This window comes from Drosophila obscura, unplaced genomic scaffold (assembly GCF_018151105.1).
Source record: "Drosophila obscura isolate BZ-5 IFL unplaced genomic scaffold, ASM1815110v1 contig_186, whole genome shotgun sequence".
Classification (NCBI taxonomy): Eukaryota; Metazoa; Arthropoda; class Insecta; order Diptera; family Drosophilidae; genus Drosophila; species Drosophila obscura.
In genome coordinates this window covers 9,135,584-9,162,184 of record NW_024542774.1, presented here as the reverse complement: position 1 = coordinate 9,162,184, position 26,601 = coordinate 9,135,584, and the positions used below count along the sequence as shown (strand labels likewise).

The window sequence follows — 26,601 nt, the reverse complement described above, 5'->3', positions numbered from 1 at the left end:
CAAATTCAATTAAATAACTGCAAAGCAAAACTTTCACAAAGCACAATTCAACAAAATTCTTGAATGCTTTGCTACACTTTTGACAAAATTTATACACATTCTGTCGCCGCACACGACCGCCCAGCAAGCATCTCCCGCCCTGACTCCCAGGCCATGCCTGATAAATCGTTGACCAGCAACCATGTAAGTGGCTCCGAAATGAACTAAAAATTTCATCCGAAAACTTTATCTTTATCCTCTACTCCTCTACAGATGTCCCATAAACCACAGTGAAGATTCACCATTATTCTATTTCACTTATCGCTTCTGGCCACCTCATCACGAACCGATCTGTAATGAAGGGCCACGGCATAAAGTTTAATTTACCCAGGATTCTCGTACATAGAGACTGTGTTGCTGTGGCAAACAAAAAGAGAAACAGAAACTGAGCCCTAAACTGTAATAGATACGGAAGGAGGGCAAACACACGGCTCTAGAAGGTTGCTAAAAGTCTTCGCTGCTTGCCTTCCTCTGCAAGGGACTTACTTGTGCTACATTCTTGTTTATGGCACTCGCATACGTTTTGCTTTTGTTGTCTCAACTTATGTGTGGTGATTCATAAAGTAGCCAGGACGCTGTAAGGACTATGCTCCGTAAATTGTTGTTTAATATGTTTTCCTATTTGTTGTGTAATTGTTTCTCTCGCCACACACAAGCAGCCAGAGGAGGCTCTCTGCCAACAGCCCCAAAAAGTAGGCCATGAATATTTCATGCGGGCCAAGAGGTGAGAGGTGAGCAAAATACGTGGATGGAAAATGTTTCAAAATTAATTTTGCCTGCCATAAAGGATTTGAAGTTTCTTTTTGTCAGCTTTCGCAAAGACTTTTACTCACGCTCAGGGCGGAAAGTATAAATAAAGTAGGTACGCTCCGCTCAGCTCCCTTCGATGTTGTTTTATAAATAGAGTGAAACAAGAGATTTCCATGAGTAGAAAATCCCCCATGGATCCATCCGGAGCATATTGAAAGTCGTTCCACAATGCGTGGAGACTTCATTAAATGACAGGGCGTAAATAAGAGCCACAAAACAAATGGCCCCCCCACATTACACAAATAAATATAAATATATACGAGTGCGAGTGCGAGGTATGTGGGTGTGGGTGGTGGTGTCTTGCCTTTGGGTTCGATTTTTGTGGCCACATGTAAAACTTTTTCGTTGTTTGTGCTTACAATGTAACGTGACAGGGGAAATTAATTGATTTATGCTGCCAAAAGCAGAGACAAATAGGAGCAAATAGCAGAGCGAGCGTAATGGCAGACTGGCGGCTTGTAAGCAGCACGTGCCACGCCCCTTTGCTGCACAATTTTTCGCAATAACTCAGTCGCAGCAGCCGCAGCATCAGCTGCAGTAGAAATTGGAAAATTGTAAGCTAAAAGCGAAGTATAAACTGAGACCGAAACCGAAACCGAGACCGAAGAAGGACGTGACTTGAGTTTTGTGAACCTTATTGATTCGTTTATGTTGGATAATTTGACAAAACATAAATAAATTAGGCCAGGGGCAGGTACACAAGAGGTTGCACAGGAAGGCAGCGCGGACATGGCACAGCAGGCGGATATTGGCAAGGTAACAGGAAATAGTAGAAACAGAAAGCAGCAGCAGCAGAAAGCAGCAGCAGCAGAAACAAAGGCAAACAGCAGCGGACAAGGCTGTGGCTGAAACGCAGAAACATTTCCCCAGCGGAAACGGAAATCTCAGGTGTTTGCTCTGGCCTTTGTTGCTGCCATTCCTTTTTCGCTTTTCCCGTTTCCCCTTTTCCCCCGCTGCCTGATGCCTGATGCCAGATGCTGGAGCGGCGCCCAGCAGTCTAAACAGCTCCTTGGCTAATTAATCTTATTTTGGCACGGCAAGGCCATACATAAGCAACAGCAACAGCAACAGCAGAGCAATATTCGCAACATGAAAAGCACTTTGCAGGGGCTTGCAGGGGCAGGGCAGGGCACTTGTAAGGATGTGCGATACATATCCCCCGTACTTGAAGTAAGCACATTCTAAATGCTGACACTGATGCTTGACACGAATGACGTGATGAATGTCCTCAGAAGTTGTTCTTTCTGTCGTATCTCTCTCGCCCTCTCTCTCTCTCTCTGCATCTCGTATCCGCCCACCTCTTGTGACGAATGTCTTCTGCTGTTTCCAGCACGCAAAACAATTTCAAGTGTCGTCAGTGCCGTTCAAGTGCTCCATCATATGGGGCATGTTCATTTGTTGCTATCACATCTCACCTGGACCCACCAGAAGCCACCGGAACCATGCTCCCTGCTGCCTGCTCCCTGCTGCCTCCTTCCATGCCGGTTGGTCTGCTTGCAGTTTGTCAGCGACAGCTGCATAGAAATGCCACCGCACGGAAATCGCATAAATCATATGAATCTCCTGAAAAGAAGGCTAGCAAAAGCCAGCCCCAGCAGGGGGGCGTGTTACGACGGCGGAGATACCGATTACTACTACTACAGATACGCTGACATGTGGAGTGGATTGGAGGCACTAGAAAGGTAAGCGGACATCACTACACATTGAACTATACACAGAGTATGTGCATAATGTGTATATACAGCATATATTAATTGGTTTACCCCACTACAGGGAATGTCGAAAAAGTGCCATACATGCTACGTTTTATTTTTGCACATTTCTGATAGAGATTTGAGTTATTTTGCCATTTTTCTGCTATTGCATTTGTAAGCTGATTATGTTTCAGACATACATACCAGTATACATATACATATATGTAGCTCCTTTTCAGTTATATTCCCCAACTAAAAGGGATTAGCGCCGCTCAAGGGAAGGACAAATGTATCTGTGTGTATCTGTGTGTGTATATATGTATGCATGTACGTCCATTGAAATAGCTGGGAAAAATCAACAATTTTCCGAGAAATCAGAGCTGCTGGCACAAAGTGAAATATTATATTATTTGGAATTTCTATGAAAATCAGAATAATTCCTTTTATGGTATTTTGTTTGCACTCGAGTGACTCAAAGTAGCTGATTGGATAGTTTCATGTAAGACGATTCAGCGTCAAAGTCTAAGCCATTTATGTATAGTAACTAATTGGATACTCTGTTGGTTGCCCTTTTGTCATTTGATTATTACCAAAACTCTACAATTATATGCTACTTTGTTCCATGTGCAATGGGGATGTGGCATGGCTTTCGAGCAGCCTTGTAAAATTCTCAGTAAATGTGACTCGACGTAGAAACAAGAAAAATGCGCCACGGGTTCAACGACTCCTGCGAATGGACATCATGTGCAGGCATCTCAATTGGTTCTCTGACTGACGATGTGGCAAACGTCATTCATCACTCAACATTTGTCCCTCATCTACATTATAATTGGCAACAGTTGTGGGGAGGGGGAAACAAATTAGAATTGGTAATACAATTGTAATCCTTCTCTCGGCTCCACTCAACACCGCCAACAACACAGACTACTCCATCGTCATCCAATCTCAGCGCCGAGAGTGGGAAATGTAATTTGTGCTCAAATTACATTTGAGTACAAAATTAGCACAGTTGTCAATCTGTGTGTGAAGTGCCTCTCCTCTTCTCTTCTCTTCTCCTCTCTTTCACTTCACTTCACTTCACTTTGGTATGTGGCAGCATATTAATGGGCCTGCCACAATGTGGAGTGCCACAGCCTGGCCGCAGAGGAGTCCAGATGAGTGTGGTCTCAGACTGTGGCTGGTGCTGGTGATGGAGCTGTACGGTGGCAGTCTGCTGCTGCAGGTCGAAAATTAGAAAATTCATGTATTCCTCGATATGTGGATGAGTTTGTGTGGCTGTATGTGTGGGCCAGGGGATCCGTTGCACGCACAGGAGCTGTTTACATTCAATTTGTGAGAGAGCTTGAGCCAGAGGGATTGACCGCAAGGGGCAGCAACTTATTTGCTGATGATAATGATGTTGATGGGAAAACCAACCAAAAATGTCTGGTCATGTGCCTGTGCAGCACCATTACATTTCCACAAAGTCTCCATGAAAAGGGATAAGCGATAGGGTAAAGAAAATTAATCATTCCGTTTGTATTTGTGGCCCAAAAACATTTCGCAATAATTGCAAAGGAAATTCTGTTTGCCAAATGCAAATTAATATTGCCATCGACAGACATTCTAAATTGAAGTGGGCAACGGAGATTGCAATAAATTGCATTATTATCACGAAGCAATCTGAATTATTTTCCATTTCAGAGAACAGTCCAGCCCAGTCCGCATTTTCTGTTTCGTTGACGTCAATGCCAATAGCACAAAACATTCCCAACTTATTTTTCAGTACAATTTGTGGGTACTGCTACATAGATCAGCACCCCTGTGCCCTCCGCCCACTCAACAGAACGGCCTGCAACCTGGTTACGCTTGGGCACACAAAGCGTATGATTATGCCTGCGTGCCACTCTCAATTTATGCAGAAAACAGACGCTGGGTTCCATTTTAAATCAGAGCACCATATTGCCATGCAATAGAGGAGACGTGAAGCCCAGCACTACAGCCCATAAAGCGCCCCACCTCCCATTGATAAGAGCCATGTGTTCGGTTCCCTAACTGGCCGTGTCGCAGCACCAAAAGGCAGGAGGAGAACTGTTGCATCTATGAATAACCTGCCTATGGGCTGAGTACTGCAGTTTTGATTGCTTTTCAATGCTGACAATTTACGGACATGTATATCTTAGCAACCTTGGACCCATCTCAGCCAGTAATGCATTCAGGTTGGCTTCGGTTGTTCCCTTTTGTGAGTCGGAGGTGCAAGTGCCCTTCAATTGCATCAATGCATCTTACAGCAATAAATCCAATTGGCTTAAGAGGCTTTCGATATAAGTAATGCGCAATGGCACTCTAGTGTCGGAAGATTAAAGAGCATGAATGAAAAGGAATATTTTCTAAAGCCAGAAAATCGATTAGAATTACTATTTGGATAAAAGCTATCTCAATATATACACAATGTATCCCCAAAACAGTACATTTTCCAATTTAATAATGATACAAGAATTTTGTATGCAATTTAAAAGTAAATACTGAAACTTGGAATTTTCTGTGCCTGCTCCGCACTGATTTAACCGCACTTTATATGTATGTACACATGCATTTGGGTGCTTTATCCATATATAAACCCTCAAGTAGCAGTGGTTACACTATATAGTAATATTTGCGAAAAGTCAAGCAGCTTAAGACTTTTATCCTTTATTTTCTGCTCCAGGGCTGAAGCATCTGCACCTGGCTACACTGAAAGCAGCTCTCATGCTCTTTGCGTAATTACCCCTGGCTACATGCTACAGTTCTCTCCCCTTCTTTCTCTGCAGCCACTATATTCCACTCCTGTTTGCGAGTGTGCTTGTGTGTTTGTGAAAAGTTTGTTTTAAAAATTCACATTGGCAAATGGAATGAATATAAATTTGTAAAAAATATTATATTATTCTGTGAGTCTAGGACAACAGAGTGTAGGAATGAGGGGGAGTAAGAGTGTGAAAGTGTAGTAGGGAGAGCGGGCATGCGGGCATATAGAGAGGTAGCTAGGGGAGCTTGGAAAATTACTTGTAATGAATAAATAAACATGCGACCGCACATGTATCTCCCTCTTGCTGTGTCCCTCTCCCTCTCCCTGGGTATCTCTCTTGTTCGCTCCCCCTTGTTTCCGCTCGCTGCCTGATATCCCTATTTCCTTTGCACTGCCACTGTTCATATTCCTCACCGTTATGCTGCACGCGCGAATAGTGGACATTTTCCATTTGCATCAATTCCGTTGCCTGGCATATTTCACTTTTTGTCACTCCCCACAGTTTCATTTACCGTTATGCTTATTGATATTGACGCTGCCTTGCTGTCTGAACCGAACCTCTGCTGCTGCCGCTGCCGCTGCTGCTGCTGCTGCTACTCTTTTTCTGCTGCTCTGACACTCTCTTTTTTTCTCGCTCTCTTGCTCTCTGTCTGAGTGCAAGTTTAAATTAAAGACATGTGTGTACGTACCTACCTACCTACCTACCCACCTCTCTCTCACTCTGCCCTTGCAGACACCTGATTTTTGCCTACCTACTCTGTGTTCACTCCGATGCTTTTGCCTTTGCTTTTGCTCTGGCTTCTGTTGCTTTTGTTTTGTTTCTGTTTTCGCTTCTGCTGACACATTGACAGCTGCGAGAGTTGCTTTTCAGTTTCGTTTGGTGTCGCTTCGCTTCTCCGCGGAATTGACTTTTGCCGTTAATGCTTGATACAATTTCCAACAACATGCTTAATGCTACCTCTGCATGTGTGTACACGCTGCTGTACATATTATACTCTGCCATTGCATCCACAGTCGGAATAATCGTACTTGTGCTCGCCTTTTTTTTGTATCCCCGCAGTGCATTACTCTAATCAGCAAGAGAATTCTATGCCCAGCCCCGCTTCCCACTCTCTGCCTCGCCCGCATGTTGTTTGCATAGTTGCTGTTTGGGCAATCCGGTGAAGTGAATACGATCCACCGTCTGGGCAAGAGTGCCTGAAACAGGAGGAGCAGGAGGTTGGACAGCAGCAGAAGCTGAAGGATGGACAGCAGTAGGTGGTACGGGAGCACCATCAACCAAATGAAGATTTCTACGTTGAATCCATCAGTCCATCCGTCCATCAGCGCATTTGATTGGATTAATCAATCAATGTGCAACATCTTCTTTCAAACAGATTCCAATTGAAGGGCCGCCTGCTTTGGAGCAGGGTGGGAGGGGTGGTGGCTCACAATTGAGAGGCATTGCTTCAGTGCCTCTTGATTTATGACCTCCTGGGGCGCCGAGGATAAGCACATGCTGTCCTCATTAAGCCTCCTCTCTGCCGTTTGCAATTTAATAATTTTCTGAATAATTAATATTCAATTATGCAACTGTTTTCGTGTGCACCCGGGGGTGGAGTGGTCGTTGGGCTGTTCGGTGGCTCGGAAGAATAACAAACAAAAACACGCAACGATATCCATTATCCCGCTCTTATGCCCTGATGCTGATGGATTATTTATGCTGTCGTAATTACAGAAAGCGGAGGGTAAGAGAGGGAAAGCGTGGGTGTACCTCCCACTGGGCGGCAAGAGAGGAAAATGCGGAAAAAATTACTGCAGGAATAGATAAAACACACGCAATCGAAATGCGAAACCAGCAGCTGGCATTCCATCTCTCTTTATCTAACCCAACTCTTCCCTCTTCCCGCTCTCCCCCACTTTCTGCCCCTTTACCTCTTTCACTACTTCTTTTGCAATGGCCGCAGCAAAAAGGACCCGCACAGCACTTCGGGCCATCAGCAGCGTGTAGGGCCATTCCCATCTGTCGCACTGAGGATTGTCAAAATATTGGACACATCGAAAGAGAGCACACACCCACACACACTGAGCACACTGAACTCCCCCCCACATACTTATACATGGTATTTAGCCGCATACACATGCATACATATATGTACACATGTACCAAAGCAGGTCAATACTTTTGTGTCTTTTTTTGTTGCTGCCGCTCCAGCCCCTAATGCCCTTGCCCCTGCCCCTGCCGCACACCATCCGCTGTGTGCAAACTGAAATGTAAAATTGTTTTTTTGTTTGTTTGGTTTCCCTTGTTTATTCAGTCGGTCTGGAGGCAGACCAGCCAGCCAGCCTGCCAGCCTGCCAGCCTCTCTTCGTATTGCCGTTCGCCTTTCGGCCGAGCAGTAAAAAATAATTCCAATAGAGGGACATACCTACAAACATCCTGTATGGGGGGAAAGATGGGGTCAGAAATTCAAAATTAAAGCATAACATCGACATTGATGCCAGCTCCAAAATGCTATTCAGTGGCCATGTAAGTTAACAGAAAAAAAATATATTTATTCGACGAATAAATAATGTTTTCGATAGGTTCCACTGCCCAGCACTGCAGGCACTCAGATCTCAGATGTCAATGGCTTATCTGTTGCGCTGTTTTATGCACATAAATTCCACATCGATTTGCCACTTTAATTTATTTACAATTTAATTTGCTCTAATTTAGAATTTCGTTTGGTTTTCCCCCCCTATAATTTACGTTATACCAACCGACAATTCACAAATCAAAATTGGAAAATAAAATGCGAAATAAATTCGAAGCTCTGTGTGCGACTATTTCATATGCCTACCCGCTCGCTCCATTCCATTCCACCATCGGCTGCCACACAAATGCGGCGCCAAGGCCAAAGTCAACAAGCACCATTCGCGTTTGGGCCCTGTGGCAGCGAAGTGGGCGTGGCACTTGTGCCCAACAGCAACATCGGCAACAGCAACAGCAAATAGCAGTAGCAAAAACAGCGATGGCAACCCATGAACCCAAAGCCAGACGATAACTTTGGCCCAGAGCCCCGCTAACCAGGCCCGAGCCACAGGACCGTTAGCCAGCTGAGCCGAAACCTTTTGCCTGTTTACATTAAAAGCTTTTTAATTTGTATTCTAATTTCAATATTTGCTTGTGCACAATGTGAACAATGAAATAAAATCCTGCAGCCCCTCTCTGCCAACAAGAAAAAAGGGATAAGCGTGGGCGTGGCTCCAGTGTGTGTGTGTGTTTGTGTGTTTGTTGGTGTGTGTATAAAATGGCGGCGGCCGGAATATGCAAATGACATAAGGCCATGTAGCATAACTTTTGGCACGTTTAGGCCACGTCAATGGTGCGCAACGAAGGTCGGTGGCGGTCGGGCGGAATAGGTCTGAGGAGGGTCTTGAATCTGTTTTTAAGTGTTGGTGTCGCAAATCGGAGTACTGTTGAGCTTTAACCGTGGGGGGTCGGGGGGGAGAACAGAAATCGAGCTCGCTAAAACTCACTTAAAACATATAGAAAAAGTCTAGTCAGTTTTGATGAACCTTCTCTGCAAATCATACATACATACGTACTATATATGTATGTATAGCTTTGTTAATTATGGTAATCGATTGTCTTGGCAAACCTGTTGACACCCCTGCTGGCTGCTGTCGGGGTACAAGTGCACCTGGCTAATTTCAGCAAATAAGCGTCCTGCTGGGCCACGTGGCATGTACGATACGAGTATACGCAATTTGGCTGCAGGGGCACACAGATTGTGCCCGGTTGCCCCGACAGTCTGGTGTCACCGCATGTTGGAGGTGTTGTTGATGCACAGCCCGTGGGTCGCGGGTGCATATTCTATTTTCGCCCGCGAACGAGTGCGGTGGCGCTTAAGTAGATTGAAGGATGAAGTGCCAAACGGAGGCTGTCAGGCCATTGCGATGACAGACTTCTGCTGCTGCTGGGGAATTCTATTTTCAGCAGCAGCAGCTCATGGTGGGATGGCCTGTCATTGCCAGTGCGATGGCTATAACATTGTTTCGATTGCGGAAATATCCAGCTTGATGCGAATGTCAATGACGGTGGCTTTGACGATGTCAATTCTCCTGGAGCTGACCGCAAGTCTAGGATGTGGCTGAGTGACTGAGCTGATGGACAAAGGTTCCCAGAAGGTTTCACTTGGCTCACTATATTCCATCATCATCATCCGCTCAGCTCACTGCGCTGTCAGCGGCACTCCGACTTTGCCAGTTTTCCGCCGGATGGATGCCAGCGATGCTTGACGAGCGGTTTGTCCGGGATACATTGGTTCAGATCATGCTCAGTGAGCAGGATGTGTGAGCTACATCCGGTGTCATGTCGGTGTCCGCCTTTGAAGCTCAGTCGAGGGAGCGATTTATGCATATTAAAAATTATTTTATTAGCTTTTTTCGTTGCCCCTGTTACCCTGTTTCGTCTCCTTCGTTTCACTGTAGCAGCAAAAAAAAGTTTTCGCAGCAGCTCCGATTACAACGGACAAAATGGTGGGGGGGGAGGAGGGAAGCACAAACTTTCCGTTTGAAGTTGGCATGGCATGTAGTACAGTCCTCTTGTGCTCGTATTTGTACAACTCTTATTGAGTTAAGCAGTTTCAAAGGCTGGGCGGAGCGGGTGGCATGGAGAGCACGAAAGATGAGCGCAACTTTAGCTGACTGACTTTCCTGACTCGAGTTCTTATTGTTTGACTTAAATTGCTTGTCCTGGCGATGCTGAGACTTTGAGCACAAATATTGCATGCTCAAACAGACAATGGCCGTAAATAAGCTGAAAAGTTCAGCCGCCTCCTCTGCAGTTCCCCTCTTCCTCCCTCTCTCTTTGCTGGTTAATTAAAAAAACAACTTGACTGACGCATTGTCCTGTCCTGTCCGTGTCCGCTTGCAGTCCATGTTCTGTGTGTCTTTTGCCTGTCAGTTGAGTCTTGGCCTGGTCGAGTCCGCGTAAAACATTAAAAACTACAATGGAGGTAGCAGAAAGAGCGAGAGAGACAGGGAGAGTTCTTTTTCTTTTCCTTTTCTCAGAAACAAAGGCTTAATTGCTTCCCACCCACACACACACACACACACACACACACACACAAGCTAGCAGCTATTAAGAGCAGCTGCAAGAGCAAATTGGGCCCTCGCCTTGAAGCAGCCGCAGCAACAGCAGCAGCAAATGTTGGCCGAAAATGTTGAAAAAATGAGGCAAAAGCAGCGCGTAAGCTGATGGCGAAAAATGTGGGGAAAAGAAAAGGCAAAGTAGCGCCAAAGCTGAAGAGAAAAATGTTTGATGCAAATAACTCGCGAAGGCGGAAGCAAGCCAAGGCAAAAACTGACAATGAAATGCAAAGAAAGAGAGAAAAATACAATGGGAAGGGAAGGGAAGATACCAAGAAGTGGGCCATGGGCAACAGTTTTTGATTTGCATAAACAAAAGGTTCAAGTGTGGCAAAAGTGGCTGTCCAAGTGGGTAGCTGATTGAAGATGATCCCTGCCCCATTCCCCATTCGCCATGCCGCAAGCCGCATGCCGCATGCTACCTGCCAAGGTCATGCCAAGTCAATCCACCTGCTGGCCAGCAGCAACCACACAGCGGAAAGAAAATAAATCCCTTGCACCACGTGCTCTGTCTGTGTGTGTGTGTGCATAAGTAGGAAAAGTTCAGGCTGCGGCTGAGGCTGGCCCCCGGATGTTGCACACTCAATTTCCTGCGCGCATCTCGCGCTCTGTTGTTGTTTCAACAAACGCAACAAAAGGCACGGGAACGAACCAAAAAAAAAAACAAAGGCTTAACCGAAGTTGATTGTTTGCTAGCTGCAACTGCGCCTCAGTCTGCAATTCATACCGCGAAAGTTTCACTTATTTGCATACTCTTTCTCCTTTGCTTTGCCTCTTGCTGCATTCTTTAGCCAAGTTTTATTTTGGATACAGTTTGAAGGAGCAACGAAGGTGGGTCTGTAGCGGCTAGGGGAGAGTCGATGGCTCGATGGCTCGATGGGTTGCTTTCGTTTTTCTCTCCAATCCATCTGAAGTGACTCTGAATATCATTCAGATATTTCCTGTTCCCGCATATCTGCATATCCGAATTATGCTGCCTGCCTCTTCAAACACTTTGTTCTTCCTGTCGCCTGCTCACACTCATTTTCGCTGCAAATTTGTATAAATTTGCACTCGACTCAAGTTCGAGTTTGCACTGCTTGGCAGCACCAAGCCACGAAGGAAGATTGGTTGTCCTTAGACGTGTTCTACTTTGTCGACTTTTTGTTTGTCGCTCCGATAAGAACCAGCTGACGTCATGATTATCGTCAGACACACACAGATGCAGCTGCAGTTTCTTTTTCTTGTGCATGAACAGGCACACACAGATACAACGCACACTTGTACAATGGCGGGTGTAAATAATAAGGACTGTGGATAACGTTGGCTTTCGGCTGCGTTTCGGTCAAGGAAATGGACTGCCTGCCCCGCACCTTACCCCTCATCCGCACCCCCACCGACAGCCACAGCCTCTGCAACAACCCAAAACCCATTTGAGGACATTGTGCCAGTTTATTTTGTATGCATATACATATATGTATATATATATGTACACAAATACAAACATACAAATATATGTAGATAGTTTATTTTGTGTTTTTGTTTGCTGAGGGCCGCCATTTTAATCGCATTGCTGCACAAAAAGCAGTTGGCACTTTCCTGCTTCCTGCTCCCTCTGCTTCGCCCTCACCCTTCCCCCCATGTCCCTGTGTGGCATATTGATGGCTGTCGAAAAAAAGGCGAACAACTTTTGCACTTGAAAAATGTTGATGGCCCCCAACTCAGGCGCTTTTTGACAGTTATCTTTGTTTTGCTGCTACCCTCTTTTTTTGTTGGCTACTGCTACTGAATCGTCTGTGTGTGTGTGTGTGTGTGTGTGTGTGTTGGGTAAAAGCTTTCAAGCACACACTCATGGAGCGACGAGGAGGGCGGGCATTGAGTGAAAGAGAAATACTCTCGCTTGCGCGCTTATGTTAATTATGCCTGCACTTGGCCCCGGGGGCGAAACTGTTCGAAAAGAAAAACGCTGAGCATGGCGCTGCAGTAAGGGACATGCCCTCACCCCCTCCCACCATGCCACACCTCCTTCAGTATCTGAGCGACGACATCAAACAAGGTGGATGCTGCTGACATTACGCATACGAAGCGTTAGCCTGCAGTTGACATGCCAGCCTAGAGTCCTTGCCAGCTGTCGCTGTTGCTGCTTGTTCCTGTTCCTGTCCCTGTCGCTGTATCTGTATCTGAAGCATCAACTAAACCTAAAGCTAATGAAACTGCTGCTGCTGCTGCTGCTGCTGCTTCTGTTGTTGTCCTCTATAATCAGTTTTGTTTAATCAACTTTCGCCTGGTAGATTAGTCGCCATTATTAAGGATTAGTGCATCCATTGTTGGTTGTGCTGCCTGCCCCGCGCCATTGTTGCTGTTGTCATCATCATAATCGTTGGCATCAAGGTCGGTCGCATACTCTGCTCTGCTCTCCTCCCTCCTCTCTCCTCTTTTTTTTTTTTTAATTTTTTGTTGGTTCCATTGTCAACGCATATTTTTATTCCCTCTCTCTGTAGACATTTTTTTGTCCGTTTTTGGCCTAGATAGAGCGCATAAAAGATCAAAGGCCTTGAATAAAACATCAAATAACGCGCCTGTCAGCCAGTCAGCCATCCAGTCAGCCATCGAGGCATGATAATGAGAAAAACAGTTTGCAGGCAGACAGTGTGTGTGTAGTGGGGCAAGTTGTGGGCTGTCCGCAGGCAGGCATTTGATAAGCGTTTAAGCCAAGTCATGAGAGTAAAAGCCCTGCCAATGCGGCCGAGAAGAGTTTATGGAAATCAATTAAAGGGAAGACAGTTGGATATCCTCGTGCACGCAGGCGAGCGCTTAACTTGTTTTAGGTTCCAACTTCCAGTAACCCCAATTACACACTCACACACACACACACCCTGCGGCATCTGGCCAATTATTACACACAAAACATTGATTATTAATGAGCCAGAGACCAGCGGCCACAGGGGGGGACCGCAGAGAATGCAGCAGCGGCAGCAGCAGCAGAGGGAGAGACCACAAGTCGATGGGGCCAATTAGTGAGTGTATTGACAAGTGCGGACATTCCGATTAATTAATGCAACGGAACGGATGCGGCGTGCAAAGAGCCCATTGAATGGCTGGCCAGTCAGTGGCCAATCCATGGCCAACTAATTGCCCCAAACCATTGCATTCCCTTTGACGCCCCGTAATGGGCTTTTTGGCCAGCCTCTAAGCTGCCACCAGCACACAGAGAGAGAGGGAGAGGGAGAGAAGGTTTAGGGAGAGCAGCGATTGACACAGTTATTAAAAACGACACATAGAATTGGCATTCAGGCATGCGGGCGAGGACATGGACAAGGGACAAGGGACATCGGGCATACTTAGGCGCACAGTTTGACAGGGTGAAGGGGGCGGATAATGGCAGAAGGGTAGAGGAAAGAGGTCTTGGCTGACAGGCGTGCAAAAGTGGCTGCCAGCAGGGTGCCCCACCACCATGTCGAACATGCCACTGGCACTCAAAACGGAAAAAGGAAACTCTCGCTGAGATTTCCTTGAACAACATGAGATGGGGTCAGTCCGGGCAGGGGGCTGGTGGGGTGTCGGGGAAGGAGGATAACGGAAAGCGTTAAGGAATTCAATTAGGCAGATGAGTGGGAGGACGTCAGAGGGTGTGAGTGTGTATGTGTGGTGTGTGTGTGGGTGTGTGTGTGGGTGTGTGTGTCTGTTTGAGCTGATAAAAGTGCTTGGCCAAGTCAAAGGCAAAAGTCAGAGACATCTGACACTTCACATGCCACATGCCCCAGATGAGGGCGCATTATTGGCTCGAAGATGTGACTTGGCTTCCACCGCCCCCCCCGCCCACGCCTCAGAGTCGATGTTGCTTTTCCTATTGCTCTGGCTGATCCGCCCCTGCCTAGCCCCTGCTGGCCAGAGAGCCGTGTGATGGGCTTACGTTACGGTCCAACTTTTCAGTCTATCCCCTCGAGTGCGCCAAAGTTCTTCCACAAGAACTCTAGATATTTGTCAAATATTATTCATAATGTGGCATAGATTTGGTGCAGCTTAGAGCATCGTCTGAGGATTGGGGGGATGGGGGCAGGACAGGCACTCTATTACTCAACTTTGCTGCAGTTTGCATTCATTCATCATCCATTTATAGCTCAGGATTCAAGGATTGCTCCGCCACGAACTCGTTTGCTCAGGCAATTGTAGTGGCTGGATTCTGTGTGGCACTGGCGGTATGGGGCGTGGCAGGATGTCGTCATCGTGCTCGTCCTCGTCCCCGTTCTCGTCCTCGTCCTCGTTCTGATTCAAGCTCGAACTCAACTCAGCTGAACCGTTTTAATTGCTGCATAAATATTAGCTTAAAATTAGCTCATTGTTCGTCCGTCGGGCTTAAGCGGAGGAAGTCTCCCCTTTTGTGTGGTTGGCTCTCTCCTTCCCTCTGTGTCTTTCTGCCCCCGTCTCTGTCTCTCTCTCTTCTGTGGCAGGCTGCATTCGTGCATAGTCAATTACCACATGCGAGTATTTGTGCATACTTATACGTTGGGGGCTGCGAGTACGAGTGTGTATATCCAACCCACGGAGATTTGTCCCGCTATTGGGGAAAAGCTTTAAGCAAATAAGCAATCAATTCTGCTGGATTTCGTCTGCGAAGTTTTCAGTTATTCAATTGCAACTTTTACCCGCATTCCCCTCTCTCCCACTGTGTGTGTGTGCATTTCTGAAGTTCTACTTCTGTTGCTGCCACAGTTGAATACCTCTGCTGTATGCTCGATTTTTACGTTATTTATTTATGGCCACACGCCCCGCACCTTCCCTCGTTTTCCTTTGGTGGCAATCGACCATCAATGCATCCGTATCCGTGCGCTCTGTAAGTACATACATCATACATACATATGTACTTATGTACGCCTCGTATGGGTAAGATTCTAGTGACTGCTGCTTGGACTTTTCATACTTGCTCTGGTGGAAATTAATTTCGGCTCCAGCAAAGTGTGTGCACAGGTTTTCCTCTCTACATCTTCTCCTCTGTCTGTTCATGCATGAAATTCTATAGATGAAAATTTTAACAAAAGAAATGTGAGTATTGCTGGGGGGTGGGCCACGTGGCAGGAGCGGTGCGGTGCACAAAAACCTTCAAACGAATTTTATAAAATATCAAAACTGGTTCCCTGGAGATCGTGTCGGACGGTCCCTTGCCTTACACACAGGTATGTAACCTGTACACAGGTATTTAATGCACAGCAAAAATTGTCGAGATTTTTAAGAGCATGTTTTTTGGCATTAAATTCCCTTGGGGCTGCAAGAATATTCAATTTTATTGGCTGGCATGCAGCACAATCAATTTCGTATTTATATTTAATGATTATTTGTCTAAAAGGATCAAAGAATATTGAAAACTAGGCGAACTATAATTCTCAAAAGTGATTTAAGCATTTTAGCCACATTTTCATTTAGTTGGATCAGTCAGAATTTCGGCTATCTATGAAAGCTACATTAAAAATCAATGATTCCCCATTTATTCTATTTATTTAATTTATTTAATTTCATTAAGCCGATATTATGTAACGGGGGGATGCAGTACTTAAGATTAGCCATGCATGCTGATTAAATCTTAAATATCTATATTACTAGAGGCAGAGGTATCCCCTCCGCTACAGCCTTTAGCTGTGTTCATGGTTTCCCGCATCCTCGCTGAGGTTTCTTTTTGTATTTCTGACAATTTACAAGATCTTTAAGGCACATGCAAATCATTATGTTAATCGCGTATCATCAAATTTTCTGGCACCATTCATCACACTGTGCCACATGCTGCATCCACAGAGCGTAGCCCACACATCGTAGCCCAGCATCACTCTCCTGGCCCCATGTTTACCCTGCCTCCCCCCCTCTGGTAGCTGCTGCTGCTGCTGCTTAGCGCTTTCGCGTGGATAAGTCGAAATTTATACAGGCAGACGAGAGTCTGGGTTATGCTATAGTTTGCACTTTTTGTTTGTCAGATATACACACACACACACACACACAGTTACTACGCTCGTGTGCAGCATATAACTATGTGTGTGTGTGTGTGTGTGTGTGTAGTATACACGAGCAGCATAAGTAAACAAGTTTAGTATAATCAACGGCTGGCTGGCTGGCTGGCTGCCTGGCTGCTGGGCTGGCAGGGGCTTCCAGGAATACGTACAAAAAAAAGTGTTGCACATCCGCTTACATAACACACACACACCTACACACGAACACATACACATGCAGAAAGAGACAGAAAGAGAAATGCTTGGGGGGGGGACATGCTACAGGACATGGACATGCCATAGTATATGTTTTTATTAGCATGCTTTGTACGCCTTTGTATGCGGCGGCCAGGCACACGACCAACTTGGGTCTGCAGCTATCAGTGGAGCAGAGGGAGTGGGGCTGCCGATACCTGTCTCTCAGTGCTCGTAAAACCACATTACCTCTGATTTCCGAGCACACAGACAGCAGCCAACAGACAGCAGCCAACAGACAGCAGCCAGCAGACAGCAGGTGGATGGTTGAAGGGAATGTCGGGCGGGGGATCCGATCCCCCGTATCTCCGTGGAATGGTTCATCAGAATGAAGGGCCTGCAGTCGAGCACACACTCCGATTGGAGGCTAACTGCTGCCGGGGTTCGCCCCGTTGGCGCCTTTGTGCCACGCTCATTGAATGTTTTCCTATTAATTTTTTATTGAATGATGCTCTTTTTCTATACCACACCCTCACCCCATCTCAGACAGGTGAAAGGAGCGAGCAGAGGAGTGTTTTGCATTCCCTGCGGCTGGCTGCCAGCTTCATTGAATTTCCGTACTGCTCATGTGGAACACGAAGTAAATGTCTTACTATCTGCCCTGCCTCTATGGCTGCAGCGCCACTGCTGTGTCTCTTCTGGTCCCGTAAAATGGCCAACAAATTGCCAGCGCTTAGACGACACACAAATGCCCAGCCGTGGAGTACCCTTTGTCCGCAATGGAAGTGGATTGCCTCTGTCCTGTATACCCGCGCTCAATACCCTGTTGTCTGCCTGGCAACAAATGAGGCAACATCATGTGAAATATGTTGGTAGTTCCTTAAAGCGGGGGAAAATGGGAAGCTGGTTAAGCCTGGCATGCCACTCCATTCGGAAGATGTTTTTTTACGGCACAAACAAAAATGTCACAAAAAAAAGGGTGACTCACAAAAGAGCTGTGGCACACGCACACCGGCACTCCGTTCCGTCCCCCCGCTGAATCCAGAGATAAAGAATGGGAATGGGAGCGGGAGCGGGTGGCGGCCGTTGTGGCAGCAAAAGTATCAGCAATGAAATAAACAAAGCCCCAAAACGACTTGCAAACCTCCGCGGCGGGGGAACAGACGAAGATAAAAAGAGGAATGGAGGAAGAGGGTGGGAGAGAGAGAGCGAGAGAGCGAGAGATTGTGGTTAGGTGAGTGAGAAGCTTAACATACCAAAAGCAGAGGGGCTGCAGAGGCTGCCACCAATGTCCGCCGTACGCACTCCACTCCGCCGACCACAGTCAAAATTATCGAAGAGCAGCTGCTGTGTGGGTGGGTGGCCCTACGCCCTCTACGCCCTCTACGCCAGCCTTTGGCTTTGTGGCTTTTGGGTAAATATTTTGAATAAAATATCAATTTTATATGCCAGTGCCGCCAACCTACAACCTACACACACATGGGAACCGCCGCCAACTGCAGCACGGGACAGGACAGACTTTAAGCTGAATGAAATTGGATGTGCAAATACAACAAGTTAATAAATTGTATACTACATTTGCCCCTTTCCCCTCTGATACGCTTTCTGCTTCTCTCTCTGTCGCTGTCTCTGAAGTGCCCTGCGGTTGTCTTGCTCTAAATAATGTTGCATAACTTTGTCTGCCGCAAAGCGCCTGCAGCGTTTGACCTGCCACGACCGCTGCTGCCACTCCATCAATTCCAGTGAATCATAAAAATCAGCAAAGCTGTCACAGGACCCAGCAACATCATGCAAATGAAGGTACGCTGAAAAACGAGGCAAATCCCGGGTCCTCGAGATTAATTGAGACCCATTTGAGGTGACATTAAGCGGCTGCCCACAAAACAAAACACAAAGAATGCCAAAAATAACCAAAGAAGAAGAGGGGATGGAAGGAATACGATCCCTTTGGTAAACGGAAAATTCACTCAATTTGGCCGAGGAATTTGGCAAGCGGGGGATATTCGAAACTCGATTTACTTGTTGATTTCACGCGAACACCCGACGCCCAAGAGGATAAGCCCATAATTGAATTACCCGCGAATAAAAGGACTACGAAGTGGGCTTGCAGAGTGGTGGGGGAATGGCACTTGGAACTGGCCGTTTTTCTGGCACCGCTTTCCGTGGCTGTGGCTGGTGAAAAGAGTACACAACATTTAATTGCAATTGAATACACTTTTTAGTGGGCTTATCGCATCCGAGAGTGGTGAAAATATGCAAATTGAAACCGGAAGCGAGCCACAAAATAAATATTTACGGTTTCTAATCCGTTCACAGGATATTTGCCGCGTATCATAGCGTATCATAGCATAGTATTGATTTATGCTTATTGCTAGATAGCAGATAGCCCCTCTGGCAGGTTTAACATATCCAAATCGAATGCCCGTGTGCCAAAGGGGCTGGGCGGTCATGCATTTTCGAAATGTTAATTAAAAAAACATCTGCCGTGCATAAGCAAATAGCAAAAGCCCCCCCTGGGGCAGGTCTACACCCTACTCGCCCTCCTGCATATTTGAGCACTGGTATTTATTTGATAATACGATATTTACGGTGGACAAACGACATGACCGGGCCCGGACCCGGGCCCACAAATCAACAAACTATTATTGTGTGAAATTGGAAATTCCAATCAAAACAACGCCACGCCCATTGCAGGCGCCACCATGTGACCTCTGATCTCTGACCACCGAACACTGCTAACTCCCGGCCCCTGCTGCCCTTTCCCCCTTCTGTCTGTCCTGCTGTTAGGGTAACCGTATCACGTAGCCTGTTAACGGAGAGCATAAATATTTCAGCCACAATTTCAGGGGCGGCAACGACATCCACTTAGCCGTCTCCAGCCCCCACACCCAATGCTGCCCACATTCTGTGCCGTATATATACAGCTCCTTGACGGAAACTGAGCTCCAGTTCGCTGCTCAGATTCAGTTGCCTGCGGTCATGGATGTCAGCTACTTCTCGATACAGCGTCGTGCCCTGGAAATTGTGGGCTTCGAGCCCAGCACCCAGCGCCTGCAGATGAAGCATCCGCTGTGGGCGGCGCTGCTCATCTTGTCGCTGGTCTCCCACAACTGGCCGATGGTCGTCTATGGCCTGCAGGATCTCAGCGATCTGACCCGCCTCACCGACAACCTGGCCGTGTTCATGCAGGGATCGCTCTCCACCCTCAAGTTCGTGGCCTTCATCGTGAAGCGGCGACGCATCGGCGCTTTGGTGCATCGCCTGCATGGCCTCAACCGGGAGGCGTCTGCCGACCCGCAGCAGCTTGAGAGGATCCTGCAGGAGAACCGATTGGACACGTATGTATCGCGGGCGTTCAGGAATGCCGCCTACGGGGTGATTGTTGCCTCTGCGGTTGCCCCCATGCTGAACGGCCTGATTGCCTACCTAACCGACGGCGTCTTCCGGCCGACCACGCCCATGGAGTTCAACTTCTGGCTGGACGAGCGGCAGGCCCGCTTCTACTGGCCCATCTACGCCTGGGGCGTGCTGGGCGTGGCCTCCGCTGCGTGGCTGGCCATAGTGGCGGACACGCTCTTCTCCTGGCTGGTCCACAACGTGGTGGCACAGTTCAAGCTGCTGGAACTGGAACTGCAACTGCAGGACAAGCAGCAGCCCGGTGACCACCTGGTGGAGTGCATTCGACGTCATCGCTTGGCCCTGGACCTGGCCGGAGAGCTGAGCGCCATCTTTGCGGAGATCGTGTTCGTGCAGTACATGCTGAGCTACCTGCAGCTGTGCATGTTGGCGTTCCGCTTCACCCGCAGCGGCTGGAGCTCCCAGGTGCCCTTCCGCGCGACCTTCCTGCTGACGGTCTTCATCCAGCTGAGCTCCTACTGCTACGGCGGGGAGTACCTCAAGCAGCAGAGCTCCGGCGTGGCCCTGGCCGTCTACTCGGACTGCGATTGGTCGCAGATGCCACCAGCCAGGCGTCGCCTCTGGCAAACGATGATGATGCGGGCCCAAAGGCCCGCCAAGGTGTTTGGCTACATGTTCGATGTGGATCTGCCGCTGCTGCTTTGGGTGGGTTGCAATCAGTTGGATTGATTGGTGTTGCTGGATTTAATGTGTGCTTTAAATATTCATTTGGCAGGTAACAAGAACGACGGGATCGTTTCTGGCCCTGCTCCGGACATTCGAGCGCTAAAAGGATGCCGCTGCACTCTCCGTTTAGCTTTAGAAGCACTCCCCACCCACCCGAAACAAAATGAGACACTAATTTGTGGAAATCTGAAAGTCCTTTAGTCTGTGCTACCCCCAAATAAACCGAACTGACGACACACCTGCCACTTGCCATACACGGATGCCGCAACAAGCAGGGGAAATTGAAATTCATGAGCGAATTCCATACGAGCATCACACAAAACGTGCTCATGCATGTATTCGGAGTCGGGGAATGTGCAGCGGGGGCTGAGGATTCCGTGGAGCTGAAGCCGGAATTTGTTAACTGGAAATATGCAACAGCAGCAGCAACATCCAGACAGTGAACAAGTTGTTGAAAAATAGCAACCTGAGCTATGTGCACCATTCCCAGCCATTAGCCCCGGAGTCCTTTGGCTCAGTCAGGGATACATGGATACAGGCAGACCGACTCTGAATGCAGCTCCAACTCCAGCTCCAGTGTACTGTGCTCTGACTCCTACTCAGGTGCTGTTGGTCCCTTGGAATGCGACCCATTCCAGCGCTTTTCAGGCTGGGCTGGGGGCCGGGAATGTTGCCTGGACTTGTGGCATGGAATGTTCAGTTAGGAACTGTCGAGATTCGGCTACAGTTGGAGTTGGAAGCTGCTGGCTCATAGCCTGAGCCTCAGCCTGAGCCTGGCAACCAGGAATTTCTTTTATTACATTTTGCAACTCTCAAATTTTCACATGCAACAGAGTCCGCAACAGGACAAATTGTGTGCGGTCGGTGGGTCGGTGGGTCGGTGGTGGGTCGCAACTTAACTTCTATAACAAATTGCGGCCCAGCTTTTGTTGGCATAATTAATTTTTGTCTCTGTCATTTGATTTATTACTCTGCAGTGGAGAGAGGAGAGTAGAGAGCGGGGGGCGTTCTATGGTCAGCAGCATCTTTGGCTGTGGTTTGAAAAACAAATGACCAACGATTAATAACTGAAAAAGCCAGCGGGTGTGCCATTATACACCTGCAGCGTAAACGGAATATCGAGCATTAATCTGCCCGCCTGCCTGCCCCCAAAAGCTTGCCAGCAAACAACATTGCCACAAATTGTGGCCGAGATAAAAGTGCGCACAAGTTGAAAATAGTGGTAGCAACGGCAAAGCAACATCATTTTATGTGTATTAAAAATGGGAAGAAGAAAAAAACACGACAGCAACGGCAACAAGGGCAACATCGGGCGGAACAGGGGCAGGCAGCACAGATTTTGTTTGCGGTTCGTTGAGCACACAATAATTCCATCAACAGCAAAGGTGGGCGTGCCAGTGGGCGGTCTGTGGGGTCACCGCAGATGCCGACAGCTTTCCAGTTGCTGGCTGCCTGCATTCACCATTCTGCAGGTGGAATGTTTGGTCAGCGATTCGCTGCGGCCCACAGGGCGTATGCTTGATAATCGAAACAAAAAGATCTTGTCGGTACATACGGCTGCAGGGCAGGTGGATAGTTGGCACACAGTTATGCAATTGCTAATTGAAATTCAAATCAGTCACGATGTTTGCCACCTGAGGCCCCCAGCCCCAAGAAGTAGGCAACGAAAAGTGTCCCGCTCACAGCAGAAGGAGACCTACACTGTGTGTGTGTTTATGTAGAATATTTTTCGGTATAGGCGTGGTCTGGCCTCAAACTTTTCTAATTAAAATTGTGTGGCTGTTTAAAAGGTTAAAGCTGAGAGCTGGGAGAGAGTTGAAGGCTGCCTGGCAGTAAATGAGTTTTAATTGAAATTACATTAATTAATTTTTAAAATATGCTTAAATACACATTTCAATGCATTAATTAATACGCTGGCACACAGGCACACACGCACAGGCTATGTACGGAAACAATGAAACGTGACTTACACTAAAACAGCAACCGGAAACAGGAATTAAACTAAGCCAAAGCCCTCGTAACTTTGGCAGGCGGGTGTCTGTCTGTCTGTCTATCTGGCATGCTGCTAATTAAAAAGCTCTCATTAAGTTTTAAACTCCCTCATGTGTGGCTTATGCACTTGAATCCATTTTAATTGGGGGTGCCAGCTAAGCCTCCAAAAATGCATTTCGAACGTACTGGCGAGCGCATTAGGGTCTGTGGTCCATGCTCCATGCTCCATGGAACCACATTGCATTGATGTGACACGGAACAAACAGATTTGGATATTACTCATTTCGAATGAGTATTTTGTGTTTTCGCCACATAATTGCCAGCGATTTGGCCAGCTTCCAAATTGACTTGTTTTCGCTCCCTTCCGCGCGACACCCCGAAACTGTTAACTCTATTGGTTAGCTGTACTTCTGCCCTGCCCCCCTCGCTAGTCACTGATTTACGAGTGTGTCCCTGGTTCTAGCCCATTTTTATGGCACTTCGTGTGACCCACTTGAACCACAGCATGCAGTGGTCTCCAGACCACGAAGAGTCCCTTACTAAAGTCGCAGACGCGACTGTCCCTTGAGTCGGCCACATCCATGGAGATGCCACATGCATGACAAGCACTTATGCAAATTATATGGCATACTTATGGACAGAAGACAGACGACAGAGGATGTGGCATCGACTTTGGCTTCATTTGCTGCCATTTTGATCGGGTTTTTGCTAAGATAAAAATCAGTTGGAATACAGCTGGAATATTCTAAAAGTCGAAACCAAGAAATTTTTTAAGACCCGCTTCAAATTTCCATAGAACGACTTGTGCCTGAAAAAGTTCCAGACAAACTTTAAACTAATTGCAGAAATGCATATGTATGGTGGGAAAATTCAAAGGGAATTCAGTAATAAATTCAGCATACTAATGAGAGAAAAATTCAGTATTTTATTCGTATTCTGTTTTAGTTTTTTACGAGAACTTTTAATTAGTTAAATGTTGAGGTTCAGCAGCCAAAACATTTCAAGCATTCGTAATTATATTCTGGCAAATATTCAAAGTAAATAATTAAACCCCACCCCCACCGCTGCAACCATCAATGCAAGGGACTCTCAATATGCCAGTGATAAATGGCACTAGTAATAATTACTAGATAATTTTCACAAATACGAATGTTTGCTATTGCCGTGGGCAACCACAAATTGCAATTCATTTATGCATAATTAACCAATAATTCATTTGGCAGGAGAGCGCGCGACTAAATTGATGCCATTAAAGCCATTAAATATTACGAAAGTGTTGAGTGTGTTTTCCTGCCATAAAATCAATGTGCACTAAAATCCTAAGATGATTATGTGTAATATTTAATTTGATGTACGTATGCACATATAATTGACAGGCAGATAGATATTGACAGGGTCTTGACATGGACTCGACTCACTGCTTCGCTGCTTCTTTGGCGCCGTCAAGAGATGCACAGATAAATACGATACGTGGAGTGGCATTTAAAAACAAAGAAAGTTCGTGTAATACATATATAATACATAGAAATTCGAGTAGAGTGTTTTATCTTTTTTTTTTTTGTGGCAGTGGTGGGGGGATGGAGCTGCAAGAGTGAATGCTGATGATATGGAAATTACAAATGACATTGTGTGTTTCGGGGAGCCAACGTCTCAGACATTGTCAAATTGTTTAGAAGCGAGACGCAGGACAATAAAGAAGAGAAGAGAAGCAGAATGAAAGCAATGAATAGTTGAAAAATGACTTTCCTTCAATAAGGTTCTCCTCTACGGTGCTCTTTGCATGAAAGTGGCTGTGGGAACTGAGACTGGACTGGAAAATGGGAAATGGGAATGAGTGGGCTATTTTTTCGGTTGTTGTTTTTGTTTTTGCTTTTGTTTTGCAATGTCGCATGAGTTTTGAGTTTTTTCTAATGTGTCTGTGAATGTGTGTCTGTATGCGCTGGTGGGTGATGGGGTGGGGGGAATTATGGCTTTTAAAATGTTGTATAATGTGGATTCAATTATGTTTTTTTTCTTTCGAAAATTTCTGTTGTGTTTTGTTTTGTGCTTTTTTTTTTATTGGTTTTCGTTTTGGTACATTACAATTTTTGGCTCCATGGTGGGCTTGGGGGTTGTCTTCGTTGACTTCATTTCCTCCCCACGTTTTTGGGGGGGTTTTCCTCTCTTCCTGTTCTTTTTGCTGGTAATTCAATTTGCGATTGGATGTCGATTGGGTTTCAGTTCGGTTTACAGTTAACTGATGACAACTGATTCGATTTTGCGGCTTGGAAATTGTTGCGCTGCTGCTCTCTTATCTGCTTTAATTATTCCTGCTGGTACTGCTGGCCCATTGGATTTTCGCTTCTTCTTTTCATTTACATTTCACGTTCGATGGAATTCTTTTGTTCGGTTATTAATTTCTGTATTTATTTCATTTTATTATTCATTTCCACTGTTTGTTTGTTTGCTTTGCTTTGCTTTGTCCTTTTTTGTGCGTGCTGGCGAATGCGAAACCGTTTTGTTCTCGTTTTTTATGATTTTATTTCTTTATTTTTCATTTGAGTTGCGAAAATGTTTTTGTGGCTTGGTGTTTTTGTTCAATTGGATTGATTTTCGGGTTGGTTTCGTTTCGTTTCGTTTGGTTTATTATTTACTAATAAAATGCATGTAAGTCAGTCCGTCGTTTCACAATATTTTTGTTTTGTTTTGTTTTTGTTTTTCTATAATTTATTTAATGTTTTTTTTTTTGCGTGGGGCTGTAATTCGAAAATTGAATAATAAAGAAGGAAACACTTGTATTCACACGCACACAGAACGGGAATGAACAACGCATGGAAAACCAATTAAGTAACAAAAGTGGCAATCAGTGGATAGCAGCGGAACGTTGCACCCATCTGTGGCAGCAACTGGCAGACGAATGCTGATGCTGATGATGCGGATGCTGCTGCTGCTGCTGCTGATGCTGTTACTGCTGCCACTGCAAGTGCAGGACGGCACAACAAGTGCATGTGGAAGACAGACCAGACCGCACCCTCTACCTAACTGCCACGCCTTTGCTGCGACAGTTTTGCTGTCCATTAGACTTGCCACACGAACACGCATCCACCCCCACTCAAGCGCACACACACACACACCACACACACACAGGCAGACTAAACTTTTAGCTTATGTTGGATATTCTGTGGAAATTCGTTCAATCCCGATTTCGATATAAGTTCCAAGTCCAAGGCGTGCACGGCGCTTGGCGCTCAGAGGAAAAGACAACTTGATCACAGCATGGAAAATGTTCAACTGACCGAGGCACGGACGCGTCGTCCGCCGGAGAAGCGTTCCGGCTGGGGCTGAAGCCAACCGGAGGCCGCTGCTTTATCAGCTCGTGGCGCTCGTGCTGTTGCCCCGAAGTCCTTGGCACTCGTTCGGCTCGTTCGGGGCATCGGCAGGGGGGCGGGCTCGTGATGGGGCATGGATTTGGGTTTGGGCTCGTGCTCGTGTTCGTGTTCGTTTCACTCCTTCGCGCAAGTCACGAGACAGAGCAGAAGCAGAGCCACAGCAGCAGCACAGTGGCAGCAGCAGCAGCAGCATCCGCAAGGGGAAGCAACATGTTGGACGCATCCTTGGCTGCTGTTGGCTCGCTCGCGAGGCTTTGAGTGGAACTCATTCGCGTGGTGTGTCGTCACGTGTTGCACGCTGGCATTGAGACCGAGTGAAAGCTCTCTCCTCAATTTCGGTTTGTTTTGTTTGCCTACGCCCTACGCGATGGATGGCTGCCAGGCCATGCCATGCCCCCCACACGGTGGATGCCCCTGCTTATGGATGGCGATGATATCCTTCGGAACGGAAATTATGCATGAGCGGGATATGTATTACTCTACCATCGAACAATGGGAATACACATTGCTCTGCCTTGCTTTTCTTTTGAGCTTAGCCCTAGCTTTTCATCAGCATTTGGTAATTGAAGGCTGTGTTTGTTTTTCCC

At 46.7% G+C, this 26,601-nt stretch overlaps 2 protein-coding genes across 4 annotated transcripts in view; one reads left to right on the top strand and one right to left on the bottom strand.

The window, feature by feature from the left end:
- The window catches only part of LOC111076131, a 70,018-nt gene that overhangs the window by 17,133 nt on the left and 26,284 nt on the right, over nucleotides 1–26,601 (bottom strand). Inside the window, exons 1-2 of one of the 3 annotated variants that reach the window (XR_005967701.1) lie at nucleotides 25,784–25,931; nucleotides 24,729–25,381 (exon numbers count right to left, since the gene is read on the bottom strand). The exons of 1 other annotated variant lie outside the window; for it this stretch is intronic. The gene's annotated coding sequence lies outside the window, so the exon portion shown is untranslated. Of the gene's footprint in view, nucleotides 1–24,728; nucleotides 25,932–26,601 lie in introns of those variants that run through there. One more of the 3 variants, XR_005967700.1, reaches the window with a different exon arrangement.
- On the top strand, nucleotides 19,551–20,757 carry LOC111080814 (odorant receptor 45a). Its single transcript, XM_022376647.2, has 2 exons — nucleotides 19,551–20,633; nucleotides 20,704–20,757. The coding sequence occupies exons 1-2, from the start codon at nucleotides 19,551–19,553 to the stop codon at nucleotides 20,755–20,757; spliced, it is 1,137 nt and encodes a 378-aa protein (XP_022232339.2).